We start from the raw sequence: 24,500 nt of genomic DNA on the forward strand, positions 1-24,500 counted from the left end.
ACTATTTGAACATTTTAGGTATCTGTTCCCTAGTTTGGTCAGATCTGTATGATTTCTTTGCTCATCAACACACACAAAGTGCACTCTCCATTAGCATCAGTTATGTGCCTGTTAGTTGTACAGGATTTGAAGATGCCTAGAAATATGATTTTGACCTCACCTAAAGCCTATTATAAGTTCTTCTCATAGTATACTTAGTTAAAAATATAGCTTATCAAATTCTTTACTGTTGAAATATTACAACTATGGAAGGAAAACACTTTGAAGCCACAGAAGTTTGCCTGCGTTGTACTAAAAATGTTGAGTTTGTCCCTGATCACTATAACAAACTATTTATCTCAGCAGTATCACCAAAAATAGGTTTGTGATGAATTCTGCAGTATAAACCTGGAAACAGCATTCTGAAATAAAAAAAAGCAAGAACAATTCCTTCAACATTAGTAACCATCAAAAGGAAAGGCCTTTCTGCTGTGTTGCCACTGCTTGCTGGATTTTACTGCAGTTGAAAGCCCAGTTTCACAATGCCTACATATATCGGAGAAAAAGCTGTCCTGAAGTAAAGCAACCTGGATAAGCATGTGAGCACTTCATACAGAAGCGGGCTAAGAAGGATTTTAACTTACAACTCACATCGGCAGAAAAATAGTTCTGTATGAAACTTCACCACATTTCCAAGTATTAGAAGCGTGAGTTATATATTCTAACATCAGCAGGTAAAACAAAGAATACTTCTATTGAGAAACGCTGTCCCCTCAGCTTACTTTCTGTAAGGCAACATAAACGCATCCCTATATACATTCAGTATGTATATAGAGTCAGAAGGGAGCTGGATGTTGACTATTTTCCAGGCTGGATGGGGCTCTGAGCAACCTGATGTAGCTGTGGATGCTCCCGTTCATTGCAGGGGAGCTGGACTAGATGGCCTTTAAGGGCCCCTTCAAACTCTAAGGGCTCTTCTATGATTCTATAATGACCTACAGTGAACCCCTGGCATTACTGAAGTCATGAATGTACTCACTGCATTGCTCCTGGTTCTTAATATGGCCAAAACTATTTCATACTCTTATGAGTGTTTTGTTTGATGACATCTATAAAAAAGATTGAAGGCGTGTAATTCTTTTTCCCAAGAGTTTTTACTCTTATTTCAGTATTGCAGAAAGTGTGTGCGTGAGCCCTTAAATGGAAGCTGAAAAGAGAGAAAGCAGTAATTCCTCCAACGCTCAGTGTTTTCTACTATTGTAAGAGGAGAAAATCAGGACCTCTCAAACCTGTTTCACCTCCAAAGGATCCCACAGGTTACACAGCATCATTAATGCGGACTGTAAGGGATGCTTCTTTCTAAACCACTCTCCTGTGTTGTTTTTTTTTACCATTAAGCCCATTAACTACCGAAGCTTCACAAGGGGTGTGAGGAAGTGATGTAAGCAGTGCATTCATACCACTGTTCTACATTCAGAAGGAGAGAACTATGGAGACCCGCGATGAATGCACACAGGCTTTCTACTGAAAGAGCGCGCCGCATAAATATTTATACCAGCCTTTGGAAATATGCTAATGCAAGGCAAGCGATTTTCCCTCTCTTAGAAAGAATCATAAAAACAATTAAGGTGATTTAATTACTGCCAGGCCTAGATGGCAGGTTTTGAGCTCTGGCAGACGAACATTCATCACAGCGCCAACGTAACACAGGTCTCGGAACAGACAATTAAACCTCAATCATTTCCCCTGTCTTTGTGCAGTGCTTGGGATGGATCCAGATCCCAGGAAGTGGATGGGAGCAGACGCCACACGATTTCAAGCTGTGACTGAAAGCTTCAAATGGAACAGAAGCAGTCTGCATGCAAGTCTGTAGGCTTCGGGGCACCAAAGCAAACTGAGCTTCAGTCCTTTCTGATATCAATCTGAATACAAACAGTGTTATAAACTGCAAAAACAAAACAAAACCACCCACTTAAGATACAACTTTGATGTCCTTCACAGTAACCCGAAATAGAGGTTCAATTATGTACTATTTAGTTTACACCTATAAAAAACAGCTTTTACATCTATTTCTCCGTTATGCGCTTAGTCCACGGGAAAAAGAAAAGACGAAATCTGCATGAACTGGAAATCCCTACAGCTGGAGTTGATCCAAGAGTGCTAACAAATCTGTGTTCTTTTCTATTTCTGATGTTGGGGTGGGGAACGTGTTTATGAGCACGTTCTGCAAAAGTCATGCCCCCGATCCCTATAAACTATGACATCAACAGTAAGGCAACCCAGCAAGAAGTGTGTACCACTGAACATTTGACTCTACTGGACTTTCTCATTTTATATAGTTAGAACTAATTCAATTTGCATATATTTCCTTGGTAATGAAGTTACGAGCGATGAATCTCAAGCTGTGACCGTGAGCACCAACCCTGTGTCGTGTTGGTTCTAAGATGCATGCGTTCGGTACATACATCACAGAATCACAAAATTGTAGGGGTTGGAAAGGACCTCTAGAGATCATCGAGTCCAACCCCCCTGCCAAAGCAGGCTCCCTACATGTCCTATATACCTATGGTAACTTATGATGCGGCCTTGTGACTCCACAGCCTGCAGTATGAAAATACAAGTTTCCTCCTTCACACACAGTGAACTGCATAATAAATTAACGCATTTTACCTATCGCCAAAGCATCAAAACGTTCTGCTTTAATCATCACCTGCAGGTTTGGGGTGCGTTATTCCAGAAGATGCAGAAAGAATAGGTTTGTGTCAGTGAGCTTTTTTGAAAGCTTTTTATTCTGACAAAGCCATTTGCATCGGTACTTTTTTCTGCCTAATGTCAGGACTTGGGACACAGCAGTGGCCAACCTCGAGGCGTGCAGTGCAATGCAACACAAGAGTGAAAGGCTGTGGGTTACGCATCCAAACCCAACAACATACGGATACTGGAAAAGATGTCGCAAAACGAGCTGAATAAATTAAAAACACTTGAAAGCGTGGTGCAAAACGTGACATAAGGAGAGCTGAAGCGAAGCGTTTGCTTTTGTTCATTAGCAAGATACCCTCCCTATCACACTGTCACTCTGTGCTGTTAGAAGGCCGTCCAAGTCATCGCGCTCCCCAACACAACCACAGCGCACCGCCTGCGAGACAGACACCATCTTCCAGCTCACAGCACATGACGGTGGGGTGTTATTAGCAGAGCTCTCCTGATAACTCGCTATCAGCCAGTATTTTTAACTACTCCCGGCTCCAAGCCTGCCGGCCGCGCCCCCAGCAGCCTATGCTAAGCAGAGCCCCTTCCTCGGACGTCCTTCTGGGCTTCGGGCAGGGCGGGGAGAGGCACAGAGGTCCCACTCAGCCTCCTCGTTGTCTCAACGTCCCGCATCGCCCCGTTCCTACTTCAGCCGCCGCCCCAACCTTCCCCCGACGGCCGCACGGCTGCCGCTCAGTCGCGGGACACGGCGGCCGCCTCCGGGCAGCCCTGGGGGTCGCGGCGGCAGCGCAGCGTGTAGTTGCGGCCGTCGTTGTTGTCCCAGTGCTCGCCTTGAGCGCCTCGGTAGCGGATGGCGAAGTGAAGGGCCGAGCCCTCCCGCAGGCTGGGCGGCACGCACAGGGCGAACGAGAAGCGCTCGGCCAGCGGCTCGGAGCCGTCTGCAGGGGCGGGGGGCAGCGGCGAGGCCGGGACGTCCATGAAGGAGAGCCACTCGTTGAAGGTGTAGCGCACCGTCACCTGGCCGGGCTCGGAGCCGCGCAGAGCCCGCACCGTGCCCCGCACGTCGGAGGGCAACGCGGGCCGCTCCAGCCGCTCCAGGCACACGCGCTGCCGCTGCAGCCGTTCGGCGCTCGGTTCGCCGCCGTCGGGGAAATCGGGCTCCAGGCGCAGAGAGGGCGGCGGGCGGAGCTGCCCCGGGGCAGAGCCGGGCTCCGGCGGGTCTCGCCGCTCTGCGGGCGAGCTCTGCAGGCGGCAGAGCGCGGCGGGCGGCACTCGCGGCTCCTCGGCGTCGCTGAAGTGCTTCACGCTGGCCAGGCTCAGCCCCAACGAGTCCGCGAACTGCACCCGCTTCTTGCACTTGGGGCAACAGTCCTCCCCCGCGGCCGCCTCCTCCCCCGCCTCCTCCTCCTCCTCCCCCGAGCCGAGGGACGGCGGCGGGGCGCAGCGCAGCTCCAGCAGCAGCAGCCGTTCCCCCGCCGCTCCGCCGCCCCACGCCCCCGGGGCCGCCGGCTCCGGCTGCGGGCGTGCGGGGCTCGCCATGGCGGGCCGCCCCGCCGGGCCCTGTGGCGGCTGCGGGCGGGCGCGCACCGCTTTATCCGACGGCCCCGCCGAGGGCCCCGGGCGGGGGGCGCGTCCCCGCCGGGCCCGGAGCCACCCCGGAGAGCTGCGGCCGCCGAGCCGCGGGCGGGGCGGGACCTCCCCGGGCTCAAACAATAAGGAAGTACGGGGAGGGTGCGACGGGCGGACGGGCACGTCGGCCGCCGCTGCCTCGCGGCCAGGTCCCGCCGGGGGCCGCGGTTACCACAGCGAGGAGGAGAGAGCTGCGAGCAACGTGCTGGGTTTTACGGCTTTTGGAGGAGAGAGGAGTTACGGCCCCGCACACCCGCCGAGTAGCGGCTCCGGCAAGCGGGCCCCAAATTGCGGATCGTGGGCACAGGAGCAAAGAGTCCTGAGGGAGAGAAGCGCACGGATTGCGTGCTTACATCCCAGTTGTGCCGTGCAAAGCTTTGAGACTTGAACGTCGGGGGAGAACCCTGAAAGTGGGTGAATGGAACAACAAATCCGTTCCCTTCTTAAAGTCGGGTTATTATTTTTTTTAAGCCACTTTTTAAAGCTGCTTTTTCTCCCCCTCATTTGGACCCAGCAGTGCCCGTAGAAAATAAAGGCCAGAGGCTCTGATGGGACACGTCTCATAAGTCTCGGTCATGTCTAATAAGATTCCAGTTGAATTTACAGAATTACAGAATGATCCAGGTTGGAAGGGACCTCAAGGATCATGTAGTTCCAACCCCCCTGCCTGGCAGGGCCACCAAACATACACATTTACTAGATCAGGTTGCCCAAGGCCCCGTCCAACCTGGTCTTGAACACCTCCAAGGACGGGGCACCCAATTCCTATCAGTTTTATTTACCAGGGGTTCCACGTGGCCACCAGCATCCTGCTAACAACACCCTTTTAATACTGTGCTCAGACCTGTATCTGAGACCTTTTCCAACCTCTGCTTTGTGCTCACCATCGCAATTGTCTGTGGTGATTTCTATGGATGGCTGCAAAAACACATGGTTCTTAAACTCCGTTCTTTTCCTCTCTCGCGTGTTTTACACCCTTTGTGTTATATTTTGAGTGTGAAGCCTTGCTGCCAAGCAATGACTCCTCCAGCTCCTGGCATTGTACGCAGCATTTGTTCGTAGTTCATTTTGGAGCTTCATAGGAACAGGAATGAAGGACAGACGCTCTCTGGCATCAGCGGTGCCAATGGAAAACATGACTAATAGCCGTTTGCTGTCAGCTGCTCATCACTGGTGCTCTGCTTTCAGCTCAGCTCATAGTGCAGCCCCGTAACCAGCCTGTCCCAGGTTATGCCACCCTTTGGGTCTTTGGACAGCCTCGTTGTGATGGAAGTAAGCCAAGGAGTTACTGAGCTGAGGCCTGCAATGCTCTGCCAGAAGGCCACAAACAGAACAACAGACAGCTGTGCTGTTAATGCTGACTTTGACCAAAAGAGGATGCAACATAAGCCCATTGTCAACTGTGCCTGGAAGTGAGCCTCACAGCTCACCCATTCCACCTGTGGGGCACCTGGAGTTAACCAAGCTAACATGAAGACTGACCAGGTGAACAGCTGGTTTCAGGGCTGTGTGCTAGAGAGATCCCGCAACATCAGGTGCTGGCTGTGGTGAGGCACCTTTGGAATGTTGCTAGAGCAGGGCATGCAGCACTGAGAAACAAGTGAGAGGAGCCAGAAGCCTTGGTTTAGCCCCAGAGCTGCGATATCACTGGCATCAATGAAACCTGGTGGGCAGAGTCCTGTGAGTGGTGTGTCGCAATGGACCGTTCTGGGCCTTTCTGCAGGGACAGGCCGGGCAGGTGGAGTGGGAGGTGTCTGTGTGTGAGGGAGAGGTCGGGCTGTACACAGCTGGCAGCTGGTCATGGCACAGTTGGCAGCCTCTAGGTAAGGATTAAAGGACAAGCAAATAAGGGGATATTGTGGAACACTGCTGTGGGCCACTTAGTCAGGACAATGACAACAATAAATTATTCTTGAAGAACTAAAAGATACCTCTAGATCAACCACCATTTTCCTTTGTCCATCTTTAATGATAAAAGGAAACCTGCCAGCAAAACTTTAGCCCTGGCTATGGGCAGAGCAGACTTCAGGCTGCTCAGGGCTCTAGTTAGCAAGGTCTCATGCCCCTCAGCCTGCCCACCTCCTTCCAGAGCTCTGTCCCTAGGCTGAGCAGTTCTGGCTGCCCACCCTGGCCCAGTGCTCCCAAGGGCCCTGTAGGCAATGGCCGCCATCGCTACTGGTCTCTCACAGAATCACAGAATGACCCGGGTTGGAAGGGACCTCAAGGATCCTGTAGTTCCAACCCCCCTGCCTGGCAGGGCCACCAAACATACACCTTTACTAGATCAGGTTGCCCAGGGCCCCGTCCAACCTGGTCTTGAACACCTCCAAGGACAGGGCATCCACAACCTCCCTGGGCAGCCTGTTCCAGGGCCTAACCACTCTCCTAGTGAAGAACTTCCCCCTAACATCCAACTTAAATCTTCCCTCTTTCAACTTAAAACCATTTCCCCGTGTCCTGCTATTGTCAGCCCTTTTGAAGAGTTTAACAGAAGTTTAACAGAAGTTTAACAGAGTTTAACCTCTCATGTCCTATCAGAGGCCCTCTGAGCACTGCCAGCTCCTGGTGGGTCTGCTCCTCTGGTGTTAATGTACATTCCTTGTATGCTGTGCAAGTCTGGGAAGTAGGCCTGCAGGAAGGACTACTGTTCACAGAAGTTTAGAAAAAGCAGTTCAGACAACCCATCCTGCATGAAAAGAATTGAAAAGAGGCAGCAGCACACAAGGAGGAGTACCAGATTTTTAGAGTTAGTCATCGGCTCGTATTAGTGAGTGTGATCTGAAATTGGATAAATCTTTATGACATACACTGCAGGGAGGGAGGTGTGTTTGATGTGCAATTTAATACATTCACTGAGCTCCTTGGATCAATAGTCATCGCTGGACACAAAATGAACATGAAAATATTAGTCTGGGGACACCCAGGGTCATGTAACAGGAGGATTCTGTTGATTCAACGCAGACACACAATTTAATCCCAAAGACTGTTCATACACTTTCCATCATTTCTTTTTATGCAATTCTGATGTTAACTTCAAACCTTCAAGACCAGAACTAGGTTTTCCTGTCCGTCCAGGCAGAAAGTTCCCCACTACACAGAATGTATCTTGTTCAAATATACCATCTCTCTTCAACTTCCCACTCAAGTTTCCACTAAGAAAATCTCCTGTTATTGCTACAGAAAAACTGAGTGACTCATAACTACTGAGTGACATTGAACAATTTACCGGGATTGATAGATACGCAGGGATCATCACAGTTTGTACACTACATTAATAACATCTTTTCCCAAATTCTAGCACTGTTAGTTCTGAACTATCTTCTTCCTTCACTTCAAAAGTCATCTTCTTCTTCCCAGCTTCCTTCACTTCAAAACTCATCTTCTTCTTCCCATCTATAACAGTTGAGCTTGCTGTCAGTGATCTGGATGCATCGATGGCAAGCATCCTCAGTAAGTGTGCTGATGTGGATCAAATTCAACCATGTTATATGACATTGTATTGCACTGGGCTTCAGTGCGAATAGAGCTCCATCTTACACAGAGTAGTTCTTATATAAAGGGCGTTCTATGTGAACTTGCACCCATACGGTTTCTGTTTTGTGTTTTTGTGTTTGCCGCAAGGAGAAGGCCCGTACCTCACCCAAAATCAACAGAGACATGAACTCGCTTGGACTCTGCTGGGACGTCAGAGCTGGTATCTGGTCAGAAGGGCAGGGCCGGGCAGTCACAGCTTCCTACGTAAGTAGCGCATCAGCTGTTTCTTTCACCTCTCTTGAAACACTGTATAGACCTGAATAGGCTGCATAGATCCAATGTTAAAAGTTGTTCGTTTGCATGTGTCGTTTTCCAAACTGCAGAACAAGGAGTAAATACAACCCTGAGTCTGCATTTCCTCAGTTAGGGTTAGTTATGCACTGAAGTGTGTTAGAAGGAAGAACAGGCATCTCGTAGGAGATCTTGTAAGAGAGGTACTTTATTTCACGGCCATTTTTATTCTTATGGCTTACAGTGGGATTGTTTTAAGTTGATGCAAATACATACCAGCAAGCAGGTGTCTGTAACACAGTACAGAGCTTTGTATTTCATTGACTAATAACGCAGTAGATCATACATATTAATCTGAATTAAGTCCCGCAGTTCCATCACCTCCAGTAGGAAAGGCAGAAAAGAAGCCCCACCTAGTGGTGTGGTTGATTATCTATCTATAATAGATGAGGAACTTGTTATTCTTTAAAACAAAGCAAGTGCCTTGATCACTTTTTAATGTAAGAAAATGACTACAATTTATGAAGCTGCTTTCTTTCAGTGGCAATTCCCAGTATCATAGCCAAAGTTCGTGCTGAACAACACCCATCTTACATTTAAAACTTGTACTGCAAACTGTTGTGTACATAGTACTTACATGGAGTAAGGAGTATAGGATGGGAGATTAAAGCTTACCAAAAATATTCTCACAGTTCATGTCTACATGAATGGAGGTTGCAGCCGTAATGAAGTTGCTCGAGGCTCCTTGTTCCCTGTACATGTTTGGCATAATTCACGGTAGTTTCCATTTATGAGCCATCTGTACATAGTAGACACTTCAGATTATCATACAGTAAATATTTAAGAATAAATTCAGCTAAATATGCTGCCTTTCCTGGTATCTGGACTACTAATCTGCTGTAGCTTCTGCCTCCATTTCCATATCCAACTAAAACAAAAAAAAGATGAATCCCACATGTCTCTCGTTTCTTTTCACTCCCAAACTGATGAGGCATTTAAAGGCAGCTACTTCAGTGATTCAGTACCTCATTTCTGGTGTCTGTAATGTGAGGATGATAGATTGTAAATGCAACCTAATGGTGCCAAAATTGAATTGTTTATCTTTTTGCTTGGTGAGGCAGAAGGGCTCAAATTAACTTTGGTTTGAAAATGTTTCAAGCAGCCGATACGCTGTAAGGAGCTCAAAAAGCAATTCCTTTGAAAGAAGATGCTTCTTTTTTGAAAGGGTTGTCTAGGAATGGGAAGTGTTGCCATTCACACCCTGTTCTGTCTCCTACACAAACAACAGACACGTATGAGCACAGTTAAAGTGAAAGGTTTTACTGTTCCAGGTTATCCTGTTTACAACACCAGTTGGTCAGTGTCCATTCACACTGGAAATGTTGCTTCATACCATCTGTATCTCAGCTGATGGTAAGGGAGTAATTCCCAGCTTACACTGCAGTAACAGAGTGCAGAATATAACCAAGAATCTTTTAAGTAGATCACAAAGTGTGGAGTCTCAATTACTAATTGATTTCTAGTAGCTAATGCCTCCCCCTTGTGCTGCTACTTCCTAATTATACAAGCAGTCCTAGCCAAATCTTTTCAAACTTACTTGCAGAGCTAAGGATAACTCATTGAGATCAAGAGTAGCCAGGTTAATCTTAGAGAACCAAAATGTGGAGCCCTTAATTATCTCATGGAGTGATTTTAGTAATCAGGCTGGAGTCACAGAGAGAAGCAGCTTAATGACCAAAGAGGAAGAATGAACTAACGAACAGAGTAAATCTTGAAGAGCCACTGATTCATTTTCCTTCTGAATATTGAAAGGTTTCAGTGATTAAATTAAATGACTTCTAGGCTTTCTCTTTCAAAGGCCTATTTCAAGAGTAATTTTCTCTCTGAGTTTTCCTTTTTTTATCCATTGTCCCAAAGATTCTACTTATTTTCACTTAATTTTTGTATGCCATTTTCTACTTATTACTCCAACCGAAGAAATAAATGAAATTTCTTACCCCTGCCTCGAGAAGGATACATCTGTTTCCCAAGACAAGTCCCTCTCTGTCTGCTAACAAAAGGTTTATCTTGGCCAAATTCAGAGTATTTTTGTTTAACTGTGGAGCCTTGTCTTCTTTTCAAATTGGAAGACTAACGACTCTATGTAACATTCTGTCATTCCTGCCATATGTTTAGTGGGTGTGATTTCATTATGGTTTATGACTGAACCCATTTAGTCATCATTTCTTGACTCATGTTACAGAACAGGAAGATCCATAAAGTATTGGCACTGAACTGTGCCAAGGTGCAAGCGGCTTTGTTTTTCACATTTAAATGCAGTGGACAATAGCAGTGAGGTGGTGACCTTTCAGTATGTTTTGCAGAGAGCAATAATCCTCCAAGCAAACAGTGCAGTTCAGAAGCTTATTTGAAGTTCTGTATCTTCACACTGATGTGATTTTTGCTGCTTCATTGATTGAATGGACGATGCAGTTTCTTGCCTGGATTTTTTTTGTCTAAAACTGCCAGACTTTTGTTTAAAACTGCCTGTTTCCTCACACATTTGGCCAGAAGCAAGAACAGCGGTATTGGCAGGAACTTCAGCCAGACACAAACCGCTAGCAGGCAGAATATAAAGACTTTGGCTCTACAGAATTTTTCCTCCCGCCGTGGCAAATAACAACTGTTTTGCTGTGAATGGCTTGTGTACTAAAAGATGCAGAAGCTCTCAGATCTCAGATAAAAAGATGACCTGTAGAGGCAAAACTTTTGATTAGTTTTGTTCTCAAACAGTTTATCCAGGAAAAATAATGGATAAATGCTTGGGAGACCTCCAGTCTTAAAAATGATGAAGACCAGAACAGATAATATCATCTAATATTAGATGTGGAGGGTGCTGGCCTGCATGCGGCAGGGGGGGTTGGAGCTTGATGATCCTTGAGGTCCCTTCCAACCCAAGCCATTCTTTAACTCTGTGATTTTATGATCAGTTCCATGTAAAGCCCATTTCTCATAACAGAGCTTCCAGGTGACTGGAGAGAAGTGTTTCAAAGCCTGGTAATAAATGCGCATCATGAATAGGTGTTTACGGGGTTATTTGAACATGGATGTCAAGAATTTTGCGAAAGCTTAGACTTCTTAAAGATAGGAGGCTAAACTTGAAAGCCTTCATCCTCATTTAAGTCTCAGTGAGGTTTTTGAAAAGTACTTTCCAAATGACAGAAAAATATACATGCTGAATACAGGGCAGCTTGTGAAAAGGTCCTGTTTTACGCTTAGATCCCAGAGCAGAAATAAGGCTTAGGAAGGACTACAGTGTAGTCTGAATGTTAAAAATGTATCAAAAATGGAATGATAAGGACAGCCCACTAACGGAGAATAGTATTTGTAAAAGTGTTTAAGTGAGAAGTATCTGAAGCAATGACATCATATCTTTGAAATGTATAATGCAAGTAGGCTATTGAACTTCATGTCTATAATTGTAAATACAATGAAATATATGTCTCAGAAGAACTCTGGCATCCATAATTCTAATAGTGAGTTGACTGAAATGAGAAAAGAGAAGATTTACTTTAAAATAAATGTGATGAAACAGGGACATATGTGAAAAAAACACTGTTCTTAACTTGTGTATCCAGTATTACCATTTTTATCTATTTCTACAGTCAAATTTGAGTGTCACAAGATAGATAAAAAGTGCAACTTCAAATTTAAACTTCACTTCTGATAATACCACTTTGATACCTGAATCCTCCTGAGGGAACAACTCCTGCCTGGGAACATGATGCTTTCTTTTTAATCTTAGGTTATTTTAAGTTATTACACAGTTTTGGTTGCTTAACTTCATAGCTTGAAATAGGCAACCGCGTGATTTTGGAATTGCCTTGAAAAAGGATGGTTGAAGTTACTGCACTAAGCTTTCACTATTGAGCTCTGCTGCTCATCCTTGGTGAAAGCACAGAGCTGCACAAACATGCAGCAGTGAGAAGTGCAGCATGGGACCTTTGTGATTTGGGAATGCAAGAGAAACAGTTCATCAGGCAAAAATTCCAATGGTCTCACAATCAGAAGGTTTGTTAACAACGTGCATCAACATACAAAGGAGTGCACAATAATAGGTTTAGAAAATATGTTTAAATATGTCTCTGCTTAAAGGGAGACACAAAGTCAGGAAAATCCCCCATCACCATGTAGGGCTCAGCCAAATTCCGGCCCTTAAAAGGCAAACAGAGGTGACTACTTGAAGACCAAAACCACTCCTGCTCCCTGGAGCCCTGTCTGGTGAATGATGTTTCCCTTTTCTTCTCCCACTCATGCATCACAAGAATGAGTGAGTTTCCCAGATCATAGAGGGTTGATTTTGTTTTTAACTATAAAAGAAACATCCCTTGTGTGGAGTTTGTTTGTTTGTATCTTGGTTTGTTTTGTTTTAACTGCATTTAAACTAAAACATGCAGCTCCGTCCATAGCTAACACTCACCATTCTTTCTTCCTGGCTTGAAAAGCAGCTTTGGGGAGTAGCTTGGCAGAAGCTTTGTTTGTAAGCTCCTAGAAAAACAAGGCTGAGTGGGATCATTTTTACAACCCATCGCTGCTCTGAGCGTGTAAAAACAGGATATAAAGCTAACTAACTATCAAGCTCTTCACCATCTTTCCACTTTCCTCAATGAAAAAAGCAGCTGACAAGGGTCAAGCGAAGTGCCATTTTTCAGTCTTATACACATTAGTATGATTTCAGATAAACAAGACACTAGAGATAATTGTTTCTGTTTTACAAATTACTAATTACGATAGCCAAGGTTAAAAGGTTCAAAGGACGGCTTCCTTCCTTCTCTCTGGTAGTCAACAATATTGAAGAAAGAAAAATAACTTGATTCCTTTTAAAGACACAAACCAAATTAAAAATAAAGATGTGACAAATACGTGTTAAGATTTGATTTGATTAAAGTCTCGGTCATTTAGTCACGTAAATCACAGAATACCCACCTGAAAGAAAGAGTTAAGGCTGCCCTTCAGTAATTAAGAGATACATAAAAGAAATACCTGGACTTCACAATTAGAGATACTGTACATCATGTGAATCAGGCCTTCCTTTCCAATCTCAGTTGTTTCATACAGAAATTGAATCAATTTTTCACTAGTTCAAGGAACTGTCTTAGAGACCCTTCCCTACCCGAGGCTATTACAAGAGGTTGCCTGAGGCACTTCTTTCCTCCTCCTGGCTACAGGCTGTAAGTCTCTGAAGCTGAATTGCAATAAAACTGCATTGCCCTGATACAGGTTTAAATCCCTACAAAAATTGTGATAGCTTCTCTGCGGCCAAAGAATTTAAAGTATTTCAAGTTCAGAATATCTTTCCCTAAAAAAACAATATGGAGAAACCATACACCTAATTACTCACAAAACTGTAATCATCACTATAAAAATGACAGCATGTACCAACAATTAGTATACAGGTATCTAGCTCAGTATTTAAGGAGGGAAATCCTGCATGCATTACAGCGAGAGTGGGGCAAGTCTCTTCTCACTGGTGACAGGTAACAGGACAGGGGGAAATGGCCTCAAGTTGCACCAGGGCAAGTTTAGGTTGGATATTAGGAAGAACTTCTTTACAGAAAGGGTAGTTAGGTACTGGAATAGGCTCCCCAGGGAGGTGGTTGAATCGCCATCCCTGGATGTGTTTAAGAGCTGTTTGGATGTGGTGCTCAGGGATATGATTTAGCAGAGGGTTGTTAGAGTTAGGGTACTGGTTAGGCTGCAGTTGGACCTGATGATCTTCAAGGTCTTTTCCAACCTGGGTAATTCTATGATTCTATGATTCTATGTTACAGCTCAGACTACTGAACCACTACATGTCTTTTTTAATGTAGTTCAGTGTCTTCTTGGGGTTCTCTAAAGCAGACATACCCCATGGTAGGACAGCTGACATAAAAGAGTAAAGGTAGGTTAAAATGAATTGCCTGACTTATGAACCAAACTAACTGAACAATGGTGTAAATCCTTTGATGCTCTACTGAACTGCAGTGCAGTACACGGCTGCCAAAACCCCCCAAATACTGACTGAACTCCCTTGAATATGCAGCCATGAATCTTGATTCTCTTGCTCTTTCCACAGCGTATTTTTTCCACATTTCTTTTCTAACCCATTTGTATCCCTAGCAGAAAACATAAATTACTTTTGTGAGAGAAGCTCATGAAAAACAAACAAAAAAAAGCAGGCAAAAAAACCAACAAGCCATCAAAACAAACCCAAGCTCCACAGGCTGCCTTGAATATGGCTGAATTTCCTCTCTGGCTGTCTGGGTTTATTGATCAGAGGCTTGAACTTTTCACCCCATTAGCAGAACAGGCTTCCTGATCATCAGAGAGTAATGCTTGTCTGCTTCTGCCTGTGGGTATGGTAATAACTGACATCCATCAAGCAGTGCTTTCCCCATTCATTTTTGCATGCTTTAAATTAGAAGACCGCTATGATTACATCGCCATCCTTGATTCCTAACAATCCAATTTATACAGGCAGTGTAAGCGCAGATTCCAGACCTCCTCAACCAATGTTAGACAGGGATCTCATCATGTGTGCATGAGCAGCACCATCCTCGAGTTACTTTATTAGCAAGCACCAGGAAGGCACGAACCCAAAAACAAGTGGGTCTGAGCCAGCACAACAAGCCAGAAGCACTGAACTGGTAGCTCCTCAGGAGCTATGATTCATCAGACAGCGAGCAGATACTGCGTTGTATCTGATATCTCACATGCTCAGCGGGTGCTCACGTACTCGGTATATCTGTGCGGGATCTATGGGGTGGCCGTAGCGCATGCTCGGGGTCCGACTACGCGGAAGCAGCGCGCTGTCGGAAGTAACGTCACGCCAGGGCTGTCCCACGCTTTGCATCTGCGCTGTGCTGTGGTCGTTCTTGTGTATGAGGTTGCATTGAAGGATGTCGATGCCGTTCCGGACCCTACAGCAGCCCCCCCGGCACCTGCTGGTGTGCGAGAAGGGACACGTGCGGCATGAGCGCTCCCGACACGCGGTGCATGTGCGGGAACACGCTTACAACTACCGCGTGAGTGAGGAAGGCGGCGGTGCCTTGGGGGGAATGGAGGAGCTGGGGGGGATATGGCTTATGCGTTTCGGATACGCTTTGATTTCCGTATCTGTGCCCGGCAGGTGTCTGTGCTGATCCCCGAGTGCGGCGTGCTGCCCGAAGTGCTGAAAAACACCATAGCAGACGTCGGGGAGTATTACCTGGTGAGGAGCTTGGCCGTCCATCAGCTGGTCGCTCAAGAATTCATTGACTGCTTTGTGAGGAGAGGTAAGGGTGTGTGGCACACACAAAGGGGATCTTGCATAACAGCAACGTTAACTTGCCTCTGTTTATGCTGTTTTAAAGAAAGGGAAAAAAGTGTGCTAATAAAATCTATGCATTTTTTTATCTGCTTTATACATTTTCCTACTTTACATAGAAGCAATGGGTCCAGAACTTATGGTTGCTCCCCCTCTCTGTTTTCCCCATTCCATCTAAACCCTGCATGCCAGCTGACAGGAGGGCTCCTATATGTAGTCTCACCTCTCATTTTCTCCACCTTATGCAGAAATCACCTCCTTTCTCAGGGCTATGATTGAGCAGAGGGTTGTTAGTTAGGGTAGTGTGGTCAGGTTGTGGTTGGACTTGATGATCTTTAAGGTCTCTTCCAACCTGAGCAATTCTATGATTCTATGATTTGATGGGTGGGCTGTTCAACAGACAAGAAACTGGTTGCCAGGTCATACACAGAGAGTGATAGTCAATGGCTCAGTGTCCAGATGGAGATCACTGATGAGTGATGTCAGTGCTAGGACCAGTGCTCTTTAGTATCTTCATCAGTGGCATCAACAGTGGGATCATGTGCACCAGTGACAGGTTTGCAGATGACAGGAAGCTATACAGTGTGTTCAACACATCTGAGGGATGGGATGCCTTCCTGAGAGATCTGGGCAGGCTTGAGCAGTGAGCCTGGGAGAACCTCATGAGGTTCAACACGTTCAAGTGCAAGGTCCTGCTCCTGGTTCATGGCAACCCCTGCTGTCAGTTGGGGGATGAAAGGATGGAGAACAGCCCTGCTGAAAAGGACTTGGGGATACTGATGGATGATAACTTAGTCATGAGCCAGCAGTGTGCCCTCACAGCCCAGAAAGCCAGCTGTGTCCTGAGCTGTATCAAAAGAAGTGTAGCCAGCAGGTTGAGGGAGGTGATCCTTCCCTTCTACTCTGTATTGGTGATACATCATCTGGGGTACTGCATCCAGGTATGAAATCCTTGGTTTAGGAGAGATGTGGACCTGTTAGAGCATATCCAGAGGAGAGCCACAAAAATTATTCAGAAGCTGAAACACCTACAAGGACAGGCTGAGAGAGCTGGGGCTGTTCAGCCTGGAGAAGTGAAGGCTCTGGGGAGACCTGATAGTGGCCTTTCAATACCTAAAGGAGGGCTGTAAGAAAGAAGCGGGCAGACACTTTAGCTAGGTTTGTTTAGACAGGACAAAAGAAAATGGTGTCATACTGAAAGAGGGGAGATTTAGATTGGACGAAGGGAAGAAGCTTTTTACAATAAGGGGTGGTGGGCCACTGCCATGGATTGCACAGAGAGGTCTGGAAGCCACATCCATGGAGACACTCAAGGTCAGGCTGGACAGTGCTCTGAACAACCTGATGTAGCTGTGGGTGTCTCTGTTTATTGCAAGGGAGCTGGACTACGTGACCATTAAAGGTCCCTTCCAACTCAATTCTATGTACAGTTTCTTCCATTTCCTAAGTGGAAAAGCTTGCACATGGAAGTAATATATGTCTGGATTGTGGTATATTGATAACATTACCTATATTATGAGTACATTGTAAACTTTATAAAACTAATAGTAGGCATTTTGTTCAAGAAGGTGGAAGAAACTTACCTAGTGACAACACAAGAATTAAAAGTAATTCAAAAGATTTGGTGCATGCTTGATTATCTTGAAGTGAACGTTTCCTGTTTGTTGCATCTTTCTCCAGAGGCTGTATAATCTCAGCATTTTCTGCTTTACCATTAAAGGTTCATGCTATGCACTTACCTATAACACCAGAATTGATCAAGATAATACTGCAGCTTTACTACCAACTGGTATGTTCTTTTGATTTTTATGATATGTACATTGATTATGATTTCCAAAATCAGTGTTGCTTATTGATAGTATTAGATGTCAGTGCTTCACCTGGCAGAAGTTGCTACGTATGATTATTTTTCTCAATGAGCTGCATTCTGACTTCTTGTTTCATACTGGTCTTAAAGATACAATTTGTACCAGGAGAGAATACCAGTGTATTCTGTATTATACTGTTATGTATGTTATAGTAGAATTAAATACTGTGGTATCAATCTTTTGTGTGAAATTGTGTACCAAGTGGCAGCTGCCAGATTTGGCTTGTGAGCCGGGGAGTGGAGCTGCTCCTGAGCATTATCTGCTCATTGCTAATAAGCGTGTTTCACTCGGTGAGAGCAGTCCCATGGGAGCTGGAGGTAATGCTTTTGTGTGTTTAATTGAGCAGAGCATGAAGGGATGTTTACAGAATCAGGTCCCAAGTGTAGCTCTGTGTTCAGCCAATGACACCACAAATGTGGGGGTCAAGCAGAGGAAGGATTGAGTGAAACACTCCCATAGTACAGTCAAACAAACAAACAAATTGTGCCTAAATCAGCAACATTATTTCACTTCTCTCATTCAAATTCATAAGACCTGTAGGATAATAAAGAACAATTGAATTTAAATGTCTGGATCAGATCTGGTACTAAAGAGTCTGGATTACGTTAGCAATACCCAGTGATTCAAAGTTAACGTATAAAGTATGTGGTTCTCAGAAGACTTGCAAGGGAACTAAGCTGAAAAATCATTTAAAGTTTGTTTTGTTTCTAGGAAAACTAATTCTGTCAGTAGATAAAGATACTTATGAGGAACTTGGACTGCAAGGCCGCCCTTCTCGGTATTCTGGTAAAAAACCAATGAGATACAGTAAGTGTAATCGATATTAACAGTGCTTACTTCAGATCTGTTGGTGAAATGCCTTGTTAGGATGTCAAAACAGCAACACTGAAACTTACCTTTCCTTAGAAATTATTATTTGTGAGGTATCTGTGTCTTCTGATTTAAGAGGAAAGGCTGAGAGTCCTGGGACTCTTCAGTCTGGGGAAGAGAAGGCTGAGTGGGGATCTCACTGCTTTTTATAGATACCTAAAGTATGAGAGTCGAATTGATGAGGGTGGACTCTTTTTAGGTGGTGTACAGCAGTAAAACAAGGGGTGATGGGCAGAAACTGGAACACAGGAAGCCCTGTATTGGGATTTTGTTGTTGCCATCACTAGGAAACTGTTCCGTATTAACTCAAAATAAAGATGACAGGAGGAGATTATTTACGTAATGGGGGAGTCATATTTGCATAGCCAAATAGTTTGTAAAGATGCTGAACATATGAAAAGGTATTCTAATGCTCTTTGGTTTCTTTGTGTTCTTTTAATTCTTAATTTTGGTGTTAAATGTAGTCTATAGAATTAAAAAAGCTTTTGTACATTTTTGCAGTTATAACTATTGACTTGACCGATTCCAACTTCCACCCTGATGGAAAGAAACATAAGAGGGTGCTTTGGGCCTTGAAGGAAAAGAAGCCTTTAGAATTTGATTTCTTACTGGCTTGGTATAATTCAGGTAATAAGAACTGAATGTAAAACTAAAATGGAAGTGACGTGATGTCCACATATTTGTAGTTTAGCTTTTCTCCAGTATTGTCCAATTGTATTTCCTCAGTACAGTTCTTTTTGTGCGTGCAGCATTTGCATTGACAAAAAACACAGGAACCATGCCTTATCAGAACTGTAGCTTTCAATGTGATCTGCTTGAAGTCACTTAGAATTCTCACGCTAGTGAGATGTCAGAGGGGTCTTCGAGCGTGTTTTCCCCATCTGCTCTTTACATTCTTAGTGATTCTGGACTCTTAAAGTCTGAGTTTTACTGATGTGAGAAATCAAAGCTGCTTTCAAGCTCCTTCAGCTCTGCCCCATGTTTCACTTAATAGTCCTTCAGCTTTCCTCACCCTTTTTAATACGAACTGTGTTACATGGATTTGTCCTTGTTTGTCATGACATAAGTTGTTTAAGGCTTGCAGTTTCTGTCCTTGTCATCTTCAGGAAAGAGTCACGGTGAAGACTCCTGCTGTCATAAGTGGTGACATAAATTCAGCTAAGGTGGCAGATCTTCAGGCTCAGCTTGCTTGGATTTATTGACTCCGGGCAGAGAGCAAAATGCTGTTAGGGCCGGTATGCTTCTTACATTTATTGCTGCCTGTGTAGCAGCATTCAGGAAGAACAGTATCCCTTTTCTTCAGTTCTTATGGCAAAAAAAACTATAGTCAGGTTGATCATCTTCTTATGCTACAAACTTGATTCTTGCACAGAACAATGTTGATTGTTCTGTGCAAGAATCAAGCTTGTAGCATAAGAAGACTCTTCCTTTGTACTGACAAAAATAAAACCCTCATTGTGTGAATTCTGCTGGAAGGGGGAAAAGAGGGCTGTATTTTCTTGGGAGTGTCCTTGTCCTCCGTGCGCATTGTGTTTGCAGCCTTCCTGCTGAACACTGGTGCTTCTTGCCATGGCCAGCACTGCTGGAGGCCTCTAAACATTCCGATCACTTTCCAAAAGTAGGGTTTTCAGTTTTCCTATCAATATATTTGATTTCTTCCCACCCCCACCCCCCAATCCCCATTTCCTGGTTCTGGTACTCAGAGGAACAGAAAGAAGGAATACAGAGTGTCTGGTGTCTTTAATGACTGAATCAGAGCCATCTTTTCATCTCTGTTCTACTGCTGTAATTTCTATGGCAATTTTAAATATTTACTGGCTGAAATTCACTGGACTCCAAGAGAACTTTGACAAAGCAGCTGGTTGTTGTGGGCACGGAAAGCTGTTGTAGCTAGAGGAGCTGTTCTGTTAGAGTCTTGGCTGTAACCTTGGAGATTTCCTGAAGTTAGGACTAAGGCTGAAGTTTGTACTTTGAGGGGTCATTTAAAATATCTCAATTTTTGTTTAATCAAGAATTCTCAGGCAATATTAAGTATTCTTTGAGCCTGTTAGTATAACAAGTACTTAAGGGCAGAATAGACTGAAGGAGGATTGTCCTGATGCACTTCAAACATGAATACACGTACATATTTATGTAAATATTACAAGCTAACAGAAGTTCAGTATCTGTCATGTGTGCCCTTCTGCACTTGGACAGCCATTTGTGCAGGATGATTAAAAAGGGTCAGTTTAGCCCTCCTCCTCCAAGTGATTGCCGTTGGACATTAGATGTGGCTGATGGAGCTTAAGTGGTCCAGAATTCTTGATAGTGGGCCACAGATGCTGTAATCATAGTTAACTGTGTCCTGTTCTGTGTCCTGTCCTCCCTGGCTCCTAGATCAAGTTTTCCACTGCACTAAGAACATCAAGTATATGGTCTTTAATGATGGGATCAAATCTCCTGGAATGATCCTTATGTGTTGTTCTCTGCTGAGAAAACTAAAAGCCTCACTGCCTGGGCATGCTGAGTAAAAGACTTGAGTGCCTTTTAGGAAACTGAGAAGGGACACTTTTGACGCTTGTAAAGTTGTGTTCCAGGAGAATTTATGAGACTATAACTTTTTGTAAAGTGTTCCTGAGAGCTGCAGGAGTTCATTCCATTAGAGCTGTTTTTGCTTCTAGATGCCATGCTGTCTCTAGGAGGCAGTTCTTACTGAACTAGAGGTGCTGGGATCCCTCTGGGTGCTCTGTGCTCTTGGAGGAAATAGTGCCTAAATTCTTTGGAGCTAAATTTCATTTAAATGGTTTTAGAGATGAAGAATCTCCATTTACATCTACCTTATGTATGCTACCTCTTATGCTTGAATGCCTGAGAAATTTCTAGAGATGCTGAGCTGGAGGTGACCTAATAACATAGCGCATGCATGATGCTTGCACAGCTGCAGGAGCAAATAGGGGATTTATATATGGACAGTCATAAGGCAAAATGATCCCTAGCCTCGTGTGTACAGGTGTGGGTATGCTTACAGTGTGAGTACACTTTGTTTTGGGGGGTAAGTTAATAGGCAAATAGCTTTCCTTTCGTGAATTCCTTTTCAGGACACCTTTAATTCATGTAAAGAATTAATTCATTACTTGCCTAATTAATTTTGCTTGTATTTTCTATTGTCACATCTATTTCTATACTTATCAGTAAAATAGTAATGTGACTGAGCTGTGCTGAGTTGCTGGATTTTGCACTAATTCTCAGTTCAAAGAAGATAAGGAAGCTGAAAATCCTATGCCTTTTTCAAAAGAAAAGGACATAAGCACTTCTAGTTGCAGTTCAGCACCACTCTCTACATCTTTTAAATGCAAATACAAAAGTTTCATAACTTCATTGCTCCTTCTGTGTAATAAGTTTTGTAACAACCCTTTGTGGTGTTGTGTTGTTAAGGTGCAGAGGGATCAACATTGATGTCATACTTTCCGAAAAACCAAATACAGGCCCTAAAGCCAAAAGTAACATTCAGCACATTAAGAGACTTGCAGTGTCCAACATTACAAAGCAATGAACTTCAAGGAAAGCCAGAAGAATCCTGCAGTACAGAGGAGCTGTTTGAATGGCTAGGTGCTGTTTTGAATCAAGTTAATCTGTAAGTATTGGAATTTGTTTGATCTTAAAATACATTATAAGTAGGGAAAGCCACAATTTATTTAAGGAACAGTTATGTAAGGATTAAGAAGGGCATGTTTCTGCCAGTGGAGTGTCTATTACTCACTTAAGTACTTGTTGTAAGTCCTGATTAACTTACCTGTGATTTTGAAGATACCCATGACAATTTGAGTGTCACTTGTCCATTAATCATTTGGGAATCAACACAGATACTTCTTTGGTACAAGTTTTGATTGTTAAAGCTTTAGCTGGAAGATTTAAAGTATGTTTATTTTATTGATTTATTTATTCTCCTTTTTTATTTTTCAGAGACAACGTATCTTCTAGTTTTTTATCAACCTATTGCTGTCCTCAGCCCAACACAATAGCGGACCGGGCATTTTTGTGCACAATCACAGGCTTCATAATTCCTGAGAAGATAATTCAGTTACTGGAGCAGCTGTGGTAAGGACTTACAGGAGGATGTTCTTAGAGCTCAGTGGGTTGGGTTTTTTTTTGGACTTTCTCAAAATGATTTCAAAAATTAAACACACATATTCAGTAGTGCTGTTGAAAGTAAATAACAAAGTGCAAAATGAAGGTGTTAATTGGGAAATAAGTAGAAGCTTCATGTTGGTATGAAAAAGCAGTAGAATCATAGAATTACCCAGGTTGGAAAAGATCTTGAAGATCATCAAGTCCAACCTCAGCCTAACCATAATACCCTAATTCTAAAATCCCTCTGCTAAATCATATGCCTGAGCACCACATTCAAATGGCTCTTAAACACATCCAGGGATGACAATTCAACCACCTCCCTGGGGAGCCTATTCCAGTACTTAACTACCCTTTCTGTAAAGAACTGCTTCCTAATATCCAACCTGAACTTGCCCTGGTGCAACTTGAGTCCATTTCCCCTCAACCTGTCACTTGTCACTAGTGAGAAGAGGCTTGCCCCACTCTCACTGTAAGCACCTTTCAGGTACTGGAAGAGGGCAATAAAGATACTGGAAGAGGGCAATAACAACAGTAGTTGTTTTTGGACTCTTTCCTGATGTATACAAATCTGTGAATCCCTGCCCTGCATTCTAGTAACGACTGTGTTTTTATATCTTAATTTCTAAAGCACAGTGGCTCTGCTGAGCTCCTACATTTTTCAGTTTTCATGACTGTGAACATCAAACGCCTTGAAATATGTCTGATGTAGTATTTTTAACTATTGATAAGAAATACGATTGAAAACCCTTTGCGACACCAAAAAGAGCAACGCAAGGCACTTCAAGGTTTTGTTGACATTCCCTTAAATTAACTTTATGTATATTTTAATCATGCTACAACATGAATCATGTAATATGAGTAGTGATGAACAGTGTAACTGCGGTTCTAATGCACTGCCAATCTACCTGATACTGGTGTGTCTTGGATTAGTGCAGTGTCTGCCTGGAATGTATATTAACTCTACTGACAGTGAATTCCGGAACTTCCTTGCTGCATGTGTATGAGAATTCTTGAAGTGCATGGCTACTAGTGGTTGTAGCACTGGCTCAAGACAATGTTACTGTTGGTTTTTCTGGGTGGTTATCATTCCTCTTTATGCATTTTCAGATCTGTAGCAGAAAGCCTCACTAGTCTTATGGAGTTAGAATATGAATACCCTTGGCCTCTGCTTAAGAGCAGTATATAATGCCAGCTTTGATTATTTGTAATCTGTTTCCTTTCTGATGGTAGAAGCATTTGTGTCAAGCACAGCCTCTTTCTTTCTCCTATGCCTTTTCTTCTCCAATGATGACTGTTCTTAGTAAATGTAATACAGTCTGAAAGCGGATGCGTTCTGTAGGAAATTCAGAACAACTCATTTGTGATTTTGGAACTATAACTTTTTTTTTGTCACGTCTATAAGTATGGTGGGAATAATCAAGAATCAAACGTATTTCAATTCCTAATGTCATTCTGGTAGAATATTTTCAGATTTACGTATGTATTACAGCAGGGTGTTCTAAACCCCATTAATTACAAATGTTCATTAAAATGCTTTTCTTAAATTTTTGACCTTGTATACCTGAACTTTCTGTTCATTTCATTGTATTTATTGATAACCTTGTTTTCTTTCTTTCAGTTGCTATTTTGGTGAACCAAAGCTGGCACCGTGGCTGACCTTAACTGTGCATGGCTTTGCAGACAGCCCTGTTTCCTGGAGAGAGAATGAACACGGTTTTCACAAAGGAGGAGAGAACTTGTACAATTTTGTCCTTTTTAGAAATCTGGACTACTGGCTTCAGATGGCTTTAGGAACTAATGATGATTGTCCTCCGTAATGCTCTGTCTGCAGAAAAAGCATTCTAATAATCCCAGGATACTGTATGATAAACATAGTTTTTATAAAAATAATTAGATAATAAGTTAAATCTTAAGTGGCTTTGTGTTTTTCTGTAGCGTATAGCCCTTGAAACATGACCTGCAATAGAAGGAATGGATTTTTGTTTCTTTGCTGCCATATAGTGTCCTTAGTTCTGGAAGACTTCAAAATTCTGTCTTTAAGAAAAATATTTTGTGTGTGTGCAAGTTCTCAGGCATTGACTGTAGGCTGTTTCTTTTTATCCTAGCATCATTTGTAAGTATTTTTAAAGATTGTTAGCATAGCAGAAATGCTAAGTCCTGGCCTGAACCAGTGACTGAGCACCTGGTGGGAAGGCAGGGCCAACTCAGGGGAGCTCAGGTGCAAGCAGTGCAGCTGAGTGACTGGA

At 43.6% G+C, this 24,500-nt stretch overlaps 2 protein-coding genes across 6 annotated transcripts; one reads left to right on the top strand and one right to left on the bottom strand.

Moving 5' to 3' along the window:
• Positions 1 to 2,001: 2,001 nt before the first annotated feature.
• PPP1R3G (protein phosphatase 1 regulatory subunit 3G) lies at positions 2,002 to 4,398 on the bottom strand. The gene has a single exon (XM_015854563.3). The coding sequence runs from the start codon at positions 4,225 to 4,227 to the stop codon at positions 3,421 to 3,423; it is 807 nt and encodes a 268-aa protein (XP_015710049.2). The 5' UTR covers positions 4,228 to 4,398; the 3' UTR covers positions 2,002 to 3,420.
• A 3,175-nt stretch (positions 4,399 to 7,573) lies between these two features.
• Positions 7,574 to 24,226, top strand: RPP40 (ribonuclease P/MRP subunit p40). 5 transcript variants are annotated; one of them, XM_015854560.3, is made up of 8 exons: positions 7,574 to 8,055; positions 15,230 to 15,374; positions 17,127 to 17,195; positions 17,986 to 18,081; positions 18,646 to 18,771; positions 21,559 to 21,757; positions 22,087 to 22,221; positions 23,873 to 24,226. In XM_015854560.3, the coding sequence occupies exons 1-8, from the start codon at positions 7,975 to 7,977 to the stop codon at positions 24,069 to 24,071; spliced, it is 1,050 nt and encodes a 349-aa protein (XP_015710046.2). In that variant the 5' UTR covers positions 7,574 to 7,974; the 3' UTR covers positions 24,072 to 24,226. The 5 variants fall into 5 exon arrangements, 4 of the variants coding, with proteins under 4 accessions (XP_015710046.2, XP_015710047.1, XP_085396397.1 ...); XM_015854561.2 differs by lacking the exon at positions 7,574 to 8,055 and adding an exon at positions 14,927 to 15,125; XR_014943571.1 differs by lacking the exons at positions 7,574 to 8,055; positions 21,559 to 21,757 and adding an exon at positions 14,927 to 15,125.
• Positions 24,227 to 24,500: the final 274 nt, after the last annotated feature.

Source organism: Coturnix japonica, chromosome 2 (genome assembly GCF_054131305.1).
Source record: "Coturnix japonica strain WE chromosome 2, WE-NBRP24, whole genome shotgun sequence".
Classification (NCBI taxonomy): domain Eukaryota; kingdom Metazoa; phylum Chordata; class Aves; order Galliformes; family Phasianidae; genus Coturnix; species Coturnix japonica.